Raw genomic sequence first — 12,759 nt, forward strand, 5'->3', positions numbered from 1 at the left:
TTGCGAAAAAAAAAAAAAAAAAAAAATAGAAGAGAAGAAAACACCTGTAGATATCAAAAACCCAACCCTTAGAGCAACAATTTAAGATACACACACACACACACACACACAGTGGTTGTTTTCGTTGTAAAACAAGATTTAATGGAGTGGCTTCAGTTTACAAGCGTCCTCCTGAAATAAAACTAGTAGTAGTAGTAGAATCTTTATTTATACACGATAACAATTCAAGGTAAAAAGCTTGTGGGCTCGTGTACTTAACAAAATAGTATCTAGCCAACTTATGATTATACTGAGACACATTTCAAACTAAATAAGAAGCTACACTACAATAAAACATTCAATTTCCTCTCAAACTTAAAAGTACTTGTAATCAGTTGATCTATTCCTAGCCGTCGAACCTGATGAACTGGTAAAAAGTAAAGCTTGTGAAGTGATTGTTTCTCCTGAGATTCTTAAGGGCGAAACTACCTACATTTTTGACAAGATGGTTAACATAGCTAACATAGTACCGAACCTCTATATGCTAAAGAGTCCTAGACCGGCGATCGGTCGCGCCGGTGAGTGACGAACAGAACATGACAGCGAGAACGAGGAAGGAAGGAAGGAAGGAAGAAAAACAAACTAACCCTAACACAATTGAAAAATCTGAACGCGTGCAAAGTCCAAGTCATTCGCAGGCGCAGTCACTGCCATTTAGAATAGGACACTTTTCAGGTTTGGAGAGAGGGGGTCAGAAAGTCCTTCCAGGAAGAATCGTCGGGCAACCTCTTACGGATGGCTTCCAGAGCCAGCAGTTTGGCCTGTCGACCGCGTTGGGCGATGACCGTGTTTGCTACCCTCCGCAGCTGTTCCCAGAAGGCCGCTCGACCACTGGACAATTGAACGCAGAGCAGCTGGGGCACCAGCAGGGCTAGCTCCCCGATGCGTCGGATGCACTGCAACCTATTTCTTTCCACTTCTAAAAGGGAGCACAGCAAGGCCTTTACAGACTGCTTCCTCGTAGTTTTCTGGCCGGGGGGCAATGACTTGGGGACTGCCAGCTCGTAGAGTTGGTGGACGGCCACCGCACTGGCCAGCAGTCGGCTGAAGAGGGCGCCCTTGCTAGTGGAGCTCCTAGCGAGGAGATGGCAGAGATCCAGGTGGCGAGCAAACACCCTGCAGACGGGACATGGTGGTTGTCGCCGACAGGGGTCTGCTGGCTCCATCTGCGGCCAAAATCGACCGGCCTTCAGGGCACAGCTCTCCTCTGGGCAGTCACAGGCAGCGGCGCAAATGACAAAGAGGCTTGCCATCTTCTCGGCCACCATTTGACGGTGCGCGTCTGCGACTCGCTGGCTGGTGGCCTCTTGCACTGCCTCCGGATCTTCTTTCCAAGCGCGTCCTCCTGCATTTGCCGCTGTGCTGGCCATGGCAGTTTGTAGTTCCTGTTGGGACAGACAACAAGAAGGGGAAACAAGATTGACGATATACATCACCAGTGCGCCAGGAGGCACACAAATGATCCAACAGGGTTTAACAGTGATGATCTGATCGGTGATCACGAATGTAAGTTTACCTCTTGGCGAAGTGGCTGGTGGTCTCTGAAGAAGTTTGACACGGCCTGCCACGTTTCCTCGTCGGGGAAATCCTCCATTCGGAGACCCGGCACCGACGAGTGCCTCAGGCCCCAGCGATCCTCTGCCTCTGCTTGCGCTGTCTGCCCTTCGCCTTGGCCTGTGGTCGTCGCTCCTGCTCCAGCTGTCATTTAAAAAGTGAAAAAAAAAAAAATAATAATAATAAAATAAAATAAAATAAATAAATAGATAAATAGATAAATAGATAAATAAATTAATAAATAAATAATGTGAACAGAAAAAAAAAAAAAAAAACCGAACAAAACAGACAATCAAACAAAAGGCAGCAGTTGGTTAACGCGGTTGCTTTTCAGCCTTATCATTACCTGGTTGTCCGCCCTCAGGCAGCGCCCTTTCTTCCGTGCGCGTCGCCTTGGTTCTAGCACCGCCTACAGAGGAAGCCCTTCTCTTCTTTCTTCTGGCAAGGCCGGCGACAGCCGTGGAGGTGGTGGCTTCTGCTGCCCTTTCGGCCCCACCGCCGTCCCCTTCGGACGAGGAGTCACTCTGCTGCCCAGGTTGGCTAGCTAGCCGCGCGAGCAGATCGCAGAGCAGTCTGTCCGTCTCTCGGGAGGACTGGCGTTGCGCAGTGCCGTCGCTGGACGACTTGCCGATTTCCCGCATGACGCTTTGCGGACACTCTATCAGGGGTTCGTCGGCGTCGTCGTCTTCCTCGTTGCTAGGGCTGGATCCCTCCGCGGCTGACGACTCGTCGCCCTCTCTCCAAGCTGGGTTCAGGTTGGAGTGAAGCGTTTCTAAGGTCTCCGGCGATAGGGCTTCAAAGGTGCCGAAGCTCACGCCGTACTCCACCATGGCGGACGCAAGGTACTGCGGACAGAATGTTCCGCTCTGATATCTGATGGCCGCGTACCTGAGGTTTAGGAGTCGCGCCCTGCTGAGACCTGAGCCCGCGGTGGTTGCCCGACTTACCAAGCAGGCCACGTCGCACACAGCCAGTCGCCTCAACGTCAAATTACTGGCTTTCGCCGACACTGTTATGTTGCCCGGTAGAAAACCCCCGTGGTCTTGCGTAACGAGCTTCCTGGGAAAGCCGTGCGTGTATTCTGGGCTGGCCAGGGACCAGGGAGGTGCATTCCAGACCATGATATTTCCAAACCTACATGGAGACGAAGGATTACCAAACAAGAATTGAGGAAAGAAATGGATTGATTCATTTACTTAAGTATTTCTACAAAGTACACGAAAAACAGAGACACAAAACTGAAAGAGAAACCGAAAAAAAAAAAAAAAAAAAAACTGAAACAAAAAACTAAGCATCCTATTGCCCCTCCATTCCCTAGATCTAATACGCTCACGCAAAAAGGAGGCAAAAACTAGAATCTAAGAGCTACAAACCGAGTGGGTTTGTAGCTCCGACGACATTTAGGACAGATTATTTTAAAAGTGCGATAATGTTCGCCATCAAAGACATGTAAGAGTCTTTTAAAGTCAAAATCCTGAAGCTCGCCCCTAAAAGAGCCAAGGGGCTCTGACTGCCTAGCATCAACTGGAATATGTTTCATATGTTTGTTGTTAACTGGAATATTGTTCCACAAAAGGAATCATTCTAATCGAGTCAAAGTCTCTGCAAGTAGATGCTTTGCTCATATTTGGTTTAATTCAGGGGAAAAGCTGAGCATCCTTCCTAGGCGAGTCTGACTGGCCGGTAACAGGTGATAAAAAATGATCCAAAGGTCCGGCGGGCTAGATCTATCTGTCCACGAAGTCATTTAAAGAAGAGAAAAAAATAGGAGATCTAAATACTCCGACCATTAGCCAAGGGGTAAGAGTTTAAGCCTAACGCGGAAATCAAATCCAATCATATGAAAATGAAAAAAAACCAGCGACCTACCTGTCCAAGCGAACCAGGTTTAAATTGCTGTCTAAAGGCGCTTGTCTGCTAGTTAGGGCTTCGGTCAACTTTGCCCCGTCACGTCGGAAAAGTTCCCACTTGTTCAGGTCTCTGAGTAGATGTTTGCGACGGGGAGACTTCTGGGTTGGATCAGACGGAGAGGGCAAAGGAAGCGTGTCTTTCCACCCAATCTCTAGGCTGCGTGTGCAGTAACTTATTGCGCTGGCTGCGTCTTCGAATGTAAGTGCGTTGGAGACCCTCTCCTCATCAGAGTCGCGAGGCACTATGTGTCTTGGCAGCGTCAGACTGTCCAGCAAGAACAAATCAAAGTTGAAGGCTAGAGGCCTGTCCGGGGATTCTGCGAATGCCAAGGGAAAGTATGGCTGTACAGTCTCCGCGTCCCTTTGGACGGAAAGTGCCTCCTGTTTTCGGTAAAAGGACTGACTGCTCTCCTCTACAAGTTCCTCTTCTGGCACTAAAAATGTCCTGTCCCCGGGCGTCTGCACGTCTTCCTCATCATCGTGGTCGTCAGCTCTGTCGGCGCAAAAACCTCCTATTAGACCATTACCCTACGGCTACCAAAAGAGAAAAGGGAAAAAAATGGGCCAAGTAGAGGAGCGATTTGACCCACCTCCTACCACCTTCTGCTGCAGCCTCTGTGTCAAGCAACTGTCTGAAAATCCAAGACAGACACACTTTTTGTTTGTTGTTTTTTGTTTTACACAAGTAACAATGGGAATAGATACAGATTGTGGCCATTTCCAGAACGTACCGAGTGCGCGCGACAAAATTGTACACCAAAGATATATCGCAGATCCTGGGTTACTAAAAACAAACAGAAAACATGAGGATCCTACCTTGCTCCAGCGCCACTGGTTTTTCGACTTCTCTGGTTTTTCCTACACAGAACAAGATACGCGATCGTGTTAAGTTGTCTAGGCTCGTTCCAAATGCATTTGAAATCACGGTGAAATGAACTAGCTACGCCTGCTGCCCCAAGAAGTGAAACCATAGGTTAAGAAGGCATAATCGGCGGTTTGACCAGAATATCCGAGTTCACGTCGAATGCCTTACAAAAGTCAAGTAAGCTATCTTTCTCAAAAGTTTCAGCGTAATAGTGGAATTCTCTCTGAACTCTGTCATGAAAACAGAGAACAGATTTCACGGCTTTACCCTGGTTCCACGTGTCATCATCATTTAGTTGATATCATTTACCTTCTTGGTGGACTCTTGTCGTCTCTGCCACTACCGTCACTCTCTTGCGAGGATCTACGAGAATAATGAGAATCATAATAATAATAATAATAATAATAATAATAATAATAATAACAATAAAAGGGCTCTAGATTTGCCATTCACCTTTCTCTTTTCTGTATAGTTTTAGATATGCTTTTACTTATCAGATTATTAGACTTTGAATCTGTTCAGATTTGACTCCGTTATCTATAGTTTTCCAGACGCTTTGAAAGAAAAAAAAAAAAAGGTGCAGATGTGAGCCGAAAGTGAGTTCTTTTTCATCGTTTTATTCGCTGTTAATATTTTGTATTGCAGAAGATTTGATGGAAATTATTGCTATATAATAGTAAGGGAAATAATAAGGAATCATAGTAAGGCATAATGATAAGGAATAACAGCAAGGCAATGAGAAAGCTATTTCTGGGAATCATAGCTAAAGCCAGGAATACTGAGCCAAGAAGTGTTCAGCATTATTATCATAGCTATCATTATTATGAACCGAGGTGTGTATGCACTCGCTTTTCTTAAATTTTTATCAGACATTTCAATGTATTTTTCGATTTTTAAGCATTTTATCGGAATAATAATAGTTATAAAACAAAAACAAGACAAAACAAAACGGAAACAAAACAAAAGAAAAACCAACAGTTTTTTCGCCCAATGTAAAAGCAAAATAATTATAGTGATCGCTTGAGGCTTTCAGTCGGAATTCGCCAAGTAAATATTTCGCTGTTAGATTCGCTCCGACGAACGAAGGGCTAACGCTCGAAAGGTCAGCTTTTATAATCGTAACGGTGGCCAATTTACCATTTCAACTTTGTTGATATGTTCAAATTATTTCCTTACCCCCACCGACGCAGCCCCAAACATTTTCTTTAGAAACTATCGGCCTTTATTCATTTGGCTGTTAGGTTTGAGACGAGTTTTTTCGAAGTGTCACCAGATAGCCATTTTATAGTATGGCCACGATCGCATCTTTCGATGGTGAACTAGCTAGAAAACCAAAATAATATTTAGAGTCGCTTGACCTTGCTAAAGAAACATTTAATACTCTCAAGAGGCTTGAAAGATCGAAGCTTTCAGTGAAAATTCGGTGAGATTTTCTGACTGCCGGGCATTTAGTCTATTTAAGACCATTCCCGGCTGCCGGGCATATGTATATAGCCACAGCGAGTTCCGAGTGGAAACAAACAAACAATTCCTCTTGGAAGTGTTACAAGATGCTACAGCGATTTCTACTATTGAAAACAATACTAAATAATGCTTCCCCTACCGAAATAATTCCTGCGAATCTCGTTCCTCGTTCGCTGGACTCGAACTCTTGGATGAAAAATAATCGGAGATCGCAGCTTTCCGGCTCATTTTTAGAGGTTCTCGCTGCGGCTTCAAGTACGTTTCTTTAATATGTATTTATTTTTATTTTGCCAGGGGACACTTATATATAACGGGGGCACCTTACGTCAAATTTCCCAAAATAGATCTTGCCTTACTTTGTTTACCTATTGACGTCAATTTTCTCCAAATAGACGTCCCAAAAAAGCCTCTTGACGTCATTCGAGGATTTTCCCCACGTAGCTATTTTGGTGTTTTGGCCGAGCGAACACTGGAACTTGCCTCGACGGGGCAAGTTCCAGTGCTCCGGCGGCTGCCTGTGCATTCTCGGTGCTCGAATGACTTGGACGGTCGAACAATATCGTATTAAATAATAATTGAACAATATGGTATTAAACCGACAATTTCTTTTGATCGATCCAGCCCAAAAGAGTCTCCCTTTGTTTACATAGCCCTCCTACGCAGCCCCTAGGCCGAGATGATGAAGGAAAGCTTCGATTGGACGGCAGATGGCCAAAGCAGTTTCCCATTACCCTTCGAGATCATACGTCAAAATCTAACCAAAATACCTGCAAAAATAAGCACTTTTCCGTGAAGAGAAAGCAAGAATATTTTACCGACAAAAGAAATTCCTGTAAAGAGTGTACAAATCAAATTGAGACGACAAGTGACTTCCTTCAAGCATCTAAAGAGTGTACAGATCCGAAATGAAGCTGACAATTCACTTCTTTCTTCAAGCAAAGAGTCCTTGAGATGAGCCTTTTTTTTTCTTTTCGTTTCGTTCAGTTTCTCCACAAAACAATGCTTCCTTTTTCGGTCAATGAGCAAAATCGCCAAGCTGATCAAATGAAATTTCTCACAATCTACTACCTAAGGCTTTTCTCAATGTCTTGGCACATACCAGTCGTGGGTAATTGAAGTACTGGGCTAGCATGAAAAGTCCAGCTTATTATATGAGTCAGGTCAGATCAGAACGACCATTTTAATACATGCTGTTCTTTGTAAATGATGACATCTTCATGTAAGAGAGTTGGTTCTAAGAGAGAGCGGTTGTTATTTCTTTTGAAAGAAGGCAAAGATTCCGAACGACAACCCTTTGAGCCCCCCCCCATACCCACTTACAAATTCTCCCTAGTGATCTTTCCATTACCTTCTTCACAGAATTTGATACAATACCCAAACACTTTTCCTGAGCTGATCACTTTAGGAAATCTCATAACTTTCTCTTCTCATCTAGTGATATTGTGGGGGGAAGACTGACTGTGATCACTTTTGTGACTTGAAACCCAAATAAGACAGCACAAAACCAACCCCAGGCCTGAGAAGTGCAATTTATCATCTCAGTCAGGTCAGAGGGAATTGAAGCCTTTGCATCTATTTAAGGGGACTCATGTCCTATTGTTTATGTACAAGTACTTTGTACAGATCTTTAAAGGAAACGAGGAAGGCAGTTATTTTATTCAGTCTCTTCTTTCTTGGCTGGTTTTAATCGGGGTAGGGTTTTCTGCCTGAACCATTTTAATGGATGCTGTCCTTTGTAAATGATGACATCTTCATGGAAGAGAGAGTTGGTTTAAGAGAGTGGTTGAAATCTCATAACTTGTTCTTCTGATGATCCATTCATAGGGGAGAGAACTGATTTTGATCACCCCCACAAGTGCAATATCAATTGAGAAAACTGCTAGAGGTCTAAGTCCACCAAACTGCTCTTTTTTTAAGTTTCTCATGCCCCATTTTCCCAAAGCACATTAATGTAGACATGCTTAGAAAGGTCTCTGCAAGAGGAACACTTTGATATGTATAAAACTCTTTAACTCCTTCATGGGCATGCTCAGCGGAAGAGGTCGAAAACGAGGGGAGGTCCACCAAAGTGGTTTTTCCTTAAGTTTGTCAAGCTTCATCTCACCAAACCACACTAAAGTAGTCCTGGTTGGGAAGATCTCTGCCAGAGGAACACTTTCATATGTATAAAACTCAATAGGTTAAGAAACCCCTTAAGATACAGCAGTTAGTTAGGGTTGCAATCTAGGGCTAGGCTTAGGCTAGGGGTTAGGGTTGCAATCTAGGGCTAGGGGTTAGGGTTGCAATCTAGGGCTAGGGGTTAGGGTTAGCATCTTCACGTCTAGGGGAATCGCCCTAGAATTAACTCAGTCCTGCCCAAATCTGGCATGAAACTTCCCAAGGCTGGAGGGTTAGCTAACCTGTAATGTGCATTCGAGCATATGCACATGCAATTTGGAATATGCAGGTCCTGCGCTTTTCCTGAGGTGATCATTTCATGAAATCTCATAACTTTTTGCATCTCATGTAGGGATTATTGATCACTTTTGTGACTCGAAAGGGTTGAAGAAACCCCGAAACAGAAGAGCACGAAAGCAAGCAAAAGAATACCTATCCCCCTCTCCCTATCACAATCTTATATGGATAGACCAGCCAACTTCACAGTGACCATCGGTCCCCTGCACCTCCAGTCAAATAGCTATAGTGCTCCATGTAAGGGAATCCAAGATCTTTCTCAGTGGGACTTGATAAATCCAGCACTTCTCAGACCCCCTCACATGGGACAAAGAAGCTATTGTTTTGAAAGCTGTCAGCATTTTGGCATTTCTTTAAAATCAAGCAAACCAATACCAGCTGAGAATATGTAAACACATCGATTTATTTCCTCACAAGACACAACACAATCACTTCAACAACTCACACGTGACAAATGCTATATTCCTTCGCAAACGCTGCCGACACCACTACTTTTGTTTTTCCAAGGGAAACTGTTCATAGAAAGCGATTTTTAAAAGTGAACCGTCTACGAGACAAGCACAAGACTGAATAAATGTCTCTGCAGCCTTGGAGCCAAGTATGAAATACTGGGGTCCCACTCAATTCAAATTGCATACACGTGTGTATGTTGCAGGTCAAAATTCAATTTTCAATTCAGACTCAATTTTTTTTCTTCTTTTTTTTTTTCAACTTCCAAAGATATTTTTTTGGCGATACAAAATGCCCTTCTTAAAATCCAATCAAATGGCCTGTGAGAACAGCGTGCATGTTGCAGGTCAACATTGCATCGGAGTGAATTTTTTTTTTTTTCCAGACCTGGGTTGATTCTCAATTTCATTTGTCTCCTAGCCCTAATTATTCGAGAGGAAAATCGAGAATCAACCCAACTTGAAAAAAATTCAAATTGTGACCCATAACACACATCACAACCATCACGTCAACAAAACGGCAACACTTTAAAATGGCATGAGATGGATGATCAAGTAACAAAATGAATGTTTGTAGCAATGACACGAAAAAGAGTTGTAGTTCTTCAGTGGACTGAAGATATCCTAATCTGCAAAGACGACCTTGTGTATTTGACGGGGGGAAGTGCACAGTTGATACAACCCCGGTCGATTCTTTGGCGCTTTCACAGTAACAGGCACTAGGCTGTCAACACTCTCCCTCCACTGTCCACTGCCGTGTTGCAGTCTGTAAAAGTTCTTTGAAACGTTCTTGTACCAGAGAAGAGAAACCTCACCTTCTTGACCAAGGGAATGGATCTGTCCTATCAAAACCTTTGGGCAGTTAAGCCGGCTATCCTCTTCCACTACTGCCACAAAGTCACCGGGTTTGAAAGGGCAGTCATCGGAACTCTGCGGTTGTGCTTGGCCACCGTCGGATCCGTCGTCCAGACGGTCCTCTGCGTAGTCTCTGGCCAGGTCGACAGCAAGCCTCTTTCGGTCATTGGCGGTGCGGCGGTCGTATGTCCGCTGAGCCTGTTGCCGTGAATGTCTGAGCGCGGCCGCCAATGACGCCTTCAGGGCATCTGTGCAGTCCCTGTGAAATGGAAATCTGGTTTTAGAGATGGCTACATTGACAACACTGAATTTAGTGGGTACTGGTCCAAGTGTAAGTTGCATGTTTAAGTTGAGTTTTCATCTTAAGTGTTTGTTTTGTTTTGGTTGCCTGTGGAATGAATGGCCTTAGTACAAGAGAAAATTATAAATTCAATTACAATATTAAGGTCGGGACACGCACAGAGTTAAACTAGAAATAATTAAGACTAAAGGAAATTTGCAAGTCATGAAAAAAAATAAATAAATAAATAAAAAAAAAATAAATAAACAAATATATATATATATATATATATATATTGAGGGCCTCCCACAATATATACTTCGCTCTACTTCTATGTATTGAGCACTGTTCTACGAAAATCAAGTCACACTAAATACATATATATATATATATATATGTATAAATTATAAAAGAGCCTAGAGCAACAAATAAATCACAGTAATAGCTATGAAGAAACTGATTACTCTGGTCAAAGCAGAAGACCAGGGTGACATTAATATTGGCACAGTAATTCATTTTTAATTTCTCTTTTTTTTTAAATTTACTAAAAGGGGTTGACTTTATATCTTGCCCAAGAGAGTCCCAGACCTTTGGTCCTTAAAGCGAATATGAAAAATACCATAGTTTGTGCTAGCTCGAGGCAGGTAATAAGATTGATTTGCTGCACTTCGTGTATTGTAGTTGTGGATACTAAGTACTGAATTAAAGAAGCCATCGAGATAAAAACTCCAATTTTCTTAACAATATCTCATGACTGATGGTATCAAACGCCTTACTGACATCTAAGAATATACCGCAAGAAAAATGCCTGTCAATTGCCCATCAATTGCCCTTTGAAATCTATCAACAACACCAAGTGTAGTGTGATGAGTGGACTGCTAAGCCCTAAAACCAAGTTCATTTTCAAAGAACACTTTTTTTTCCTTTTCAAGGAAATCAACTAATCTATTGCATGCAAGTTTTTCAAGGAATTTATAAAAACAGACATCAAGCAGATTGGTTGATAATTGGATAGACAAGTGTGGGATCCCTTTTTATAGACTGGAATCACATTTGCTAATTTTAAATTGGCCGGCATTACAACCGGTCTCAAAGGAGGTATTGAACAAGATTTGGTCTTGAAATATCTTTTATAAAATTTACTTTTTTTACTCGAATGGATATTTTGAAATCCTTGGGTTATCCATGGCTTTGACTGAAATTTTAACTCTTTCTTAGGTAAGGTAAGGTCAAGACTTTATCTAACGAGGGTTAACACGAAATAGCCGAGGCTAATAAACTTGCGGCCCTCTAGATAATAAATAATGAGTTCTTAAAGAATTGTTAAATGAAATTGTATGTTTATGTTCTGAGGGCCAAAAGTTGAGGCTATCTGCTGTTGCGATCATTAAATAAAGGCATGACTTATTTGCTGAATTGTATAGTAGTAAAAAAAAAAAATGGCCACTTACTCTCTACCATATGACCAGGTAATGAATGCAGATCGAAGCATGTTGATTGTCACCGATTTTCCAGTGAGGCTGCGAAACAAACTTTTCATGTGCGCAGAGAATGCGGGTCCTGAAAAGCTTTCACCCTTCCTGTTCTACAAGGTGCAAGTAAAAAGAAAACATTCATGAATGGACAATGAACAGAAATGAACTATAACCAGTTTTAATTCACAATAATAATTATAGTAATAGTAATAATAATAATAATAATAATAACAATAATAATAATAACCAGTTCTACCATTTTTTAAGACAAATGTTTGCAATTTTCAAACCACACCTCCCCAGTGGGCAAATCACTCGATCTTTTCCTCAAGACTGAAAATGACATTGAACTTGTAAAAAAAAAAAAAAAAAAAACAGTACTGTATGTAGTGGTCAAGCTTTTGCTTTTCTGAGACCCCCTCATGCTGTCCATACCACCATCAGGTTGACACACTGAGTAGAATTAATTTCCAATCCCAGGCACCCCTATGAGGGTGGTTAAGAAATCCCAAGGACCCCTACGAGGGTGCTTAAGAAATCCCATGGACCCCTATGAGGGTGGTTAAGAAATCCCATTGACCCCTATGAGGGTGCTAGCCTAGGTCTCTGCAGGTGAATCAAGAAAATGTAGTGCTAGGGTTTAGGGTTAGGTTTCAAGGGTAAGACATTTGAGAGATTCACCCTTTGAAAGGGTAAGACATTTGAAAGATTCACCCTTAGAAGGGGGAGACATTTGATAGACTCACCCTTTGAAGGGTGAGACATTTGAAATATTCACCCATTTGAAGGGTAAGTCATTTGAAAGATTCACCCTTACAAGGGTAAGCAATTTGAAAGATTCACCCTTAGAAGCGTGAGACATTTGAAAAATTCACCCTTTGAAGGGTTAGCAATTTGAAAGATTCTGAAAGATTCCCTCTTTGACGAGTGAGCAATTTGAAAGATTTAACCGGGTTTCTGAAAGATTCCCTCTTTGAAGAGTGAGCAATTTGAAAGATTTAACCGGGTTTTAGGAGTTTAGGGCTAGGGTTAGGGTTAGGGTTAGGGTTAGGGTTAGGGTTAGGGTTAGGGTTAGGGTTAGGGTTAGGGTTAGGGTTAGGGTTAGGGTTAGGGTTAGGGTTAGGGTTAGGGTTAGGGTTAGGGTTAGGGTTAGGGTTAGGGTTAGGGTTAGGGTTAGGGTTAGGGGTTAGGGTTAGGGTTAGGGTTAGGGTTAAGGGTTAGGGTTAGGGTTAGGGTTAGGGTTAGGGTTAGGGGTTAGGGGGTAGGGTTAGGGTTAGGGTTAGGGTTAGGGTTAGGGTTAGGGTTAGGGTTAGGGTTAGGGTTAGGGTTAGGGTTAGGGTTAGGGTTAGGGTTAGGGTTAGGGTTAGGGTTAGGGTTAGGGTTAGGGTTAGGGTTAGGTTAGGGTTAGGGTTAG

The 12,759-nt window shown here is 42.7% G+C and overlaps 2 protein-coding genes across 2 annotated transcripts; both read right to left on the reverse strand.

Annotated features, from left to right (window-relative positions):
- Positions 1 to 115: 115 nt before the first annotated feature.
- LOC148715803 (uncharacterized) lies at positions 116 to 3,691 on the reverse strand. Its single transcript, XM_088746491.1, has 4 exons — positions 3,463 to 3,691; positions 1,940 to 2,727; positions 1,556 to 1,737; positions 116 to 1,424 (listed from the first exon to the last, which is right to left on the reverse strand). The coding sequence occupies exons 2-4, from the start codon at positions 2,712 to 2,714 to the stop codon at positions 711 to 713; spliced, it is 1,671 nt and encodes a 556-aa protein (XP_088602617.1). The 5' UTR covers positions 2,715 to 2,727; positions 3,463 to 3,691; the 3' UTR covers positions 116 to 710.
- Positions 3,692 to 8,665: 4,974 nt separating this feature from the next.
- Positions 8,666 to 11,907, reverse strand: LOC148715804 (uncharacterized). Its single transcript, XM_088746493.1, has 2 exons — positions 11,322 to 11,907; positions 8,666 to 9,849 (listed from the first exon to the last, which is right to left on the reverse strand). Exons 1-2 carry the CDS (start codon positions 11,408 to 11,410, stop codon positions 9,360 to 9,362), a joined length of 579 nt encoding a protein of 192 aa, XP_088602619.1. The 5' UTR covers positions 11,411 to 11,907; the 3' UTR covers positions 8,666 to 9,359.
- Positions 11,908 to 12,759: the final 852 nt, after the last annotated feature.

Source organism: Stylophora pistillata, unplaced genomic scaffold (genome assembly GCF_964205215.1).
Source record: "Stylophora pistillata unplaced genomic scaffold, jaStyPist1.2 SCAFFOLD_138, whole genome shotgun sequence".
NCBI lineage: Eukaryota > Metazoa > Cnidaria > Anthozoa > Scleractinia > Pocilloporidae > Stylophora > Stylophora pistillata.

What these genes read in the sequence shown, in the direction of transcription:
- LOC148715803 (XM_088746491.1), bottom strand. Translation starts at nt 2,714, where the DNA reads ATGGTCTGGAATGCACCTCCCTGGTCCCTGGCCAGCCCAGAATACACG. An exon ending in GCCTGAGGGCGGACAACCAG is followed by an intron (nt 1,738 to 1,939) that starts GTAATGATAAGG and finishes TTTAAATGACAG; the next exon opens with CTGGAGCAGGAGCGACGACC. An exon ending in ACCAGCCACTTCGCCAAGAG is followed by an intron (nt 1,425 to 1,555) that starts GTAAACTTACAT and finishes CTGTCCCAACAG; the next exon opens with GAACTACAAACTGCCATGGC.
- LOC148715804 (XM_088746493.1), bottom strand. Translation starts at nt 11,410, where the DNA reads ATGAAAAGTTTGTTTCGCAGCCTCACTGGAAAATCGGTGACAATCAAC. An exon ending in ACCTGGTCATATGGTAGAGA is followed by an intron (nt 9,850 to 11,321) that starts GTAAGTGGCCAT and finishes TCCATTTCACAG; the next exon opens with GGACTGCACAGATGCCCTGA.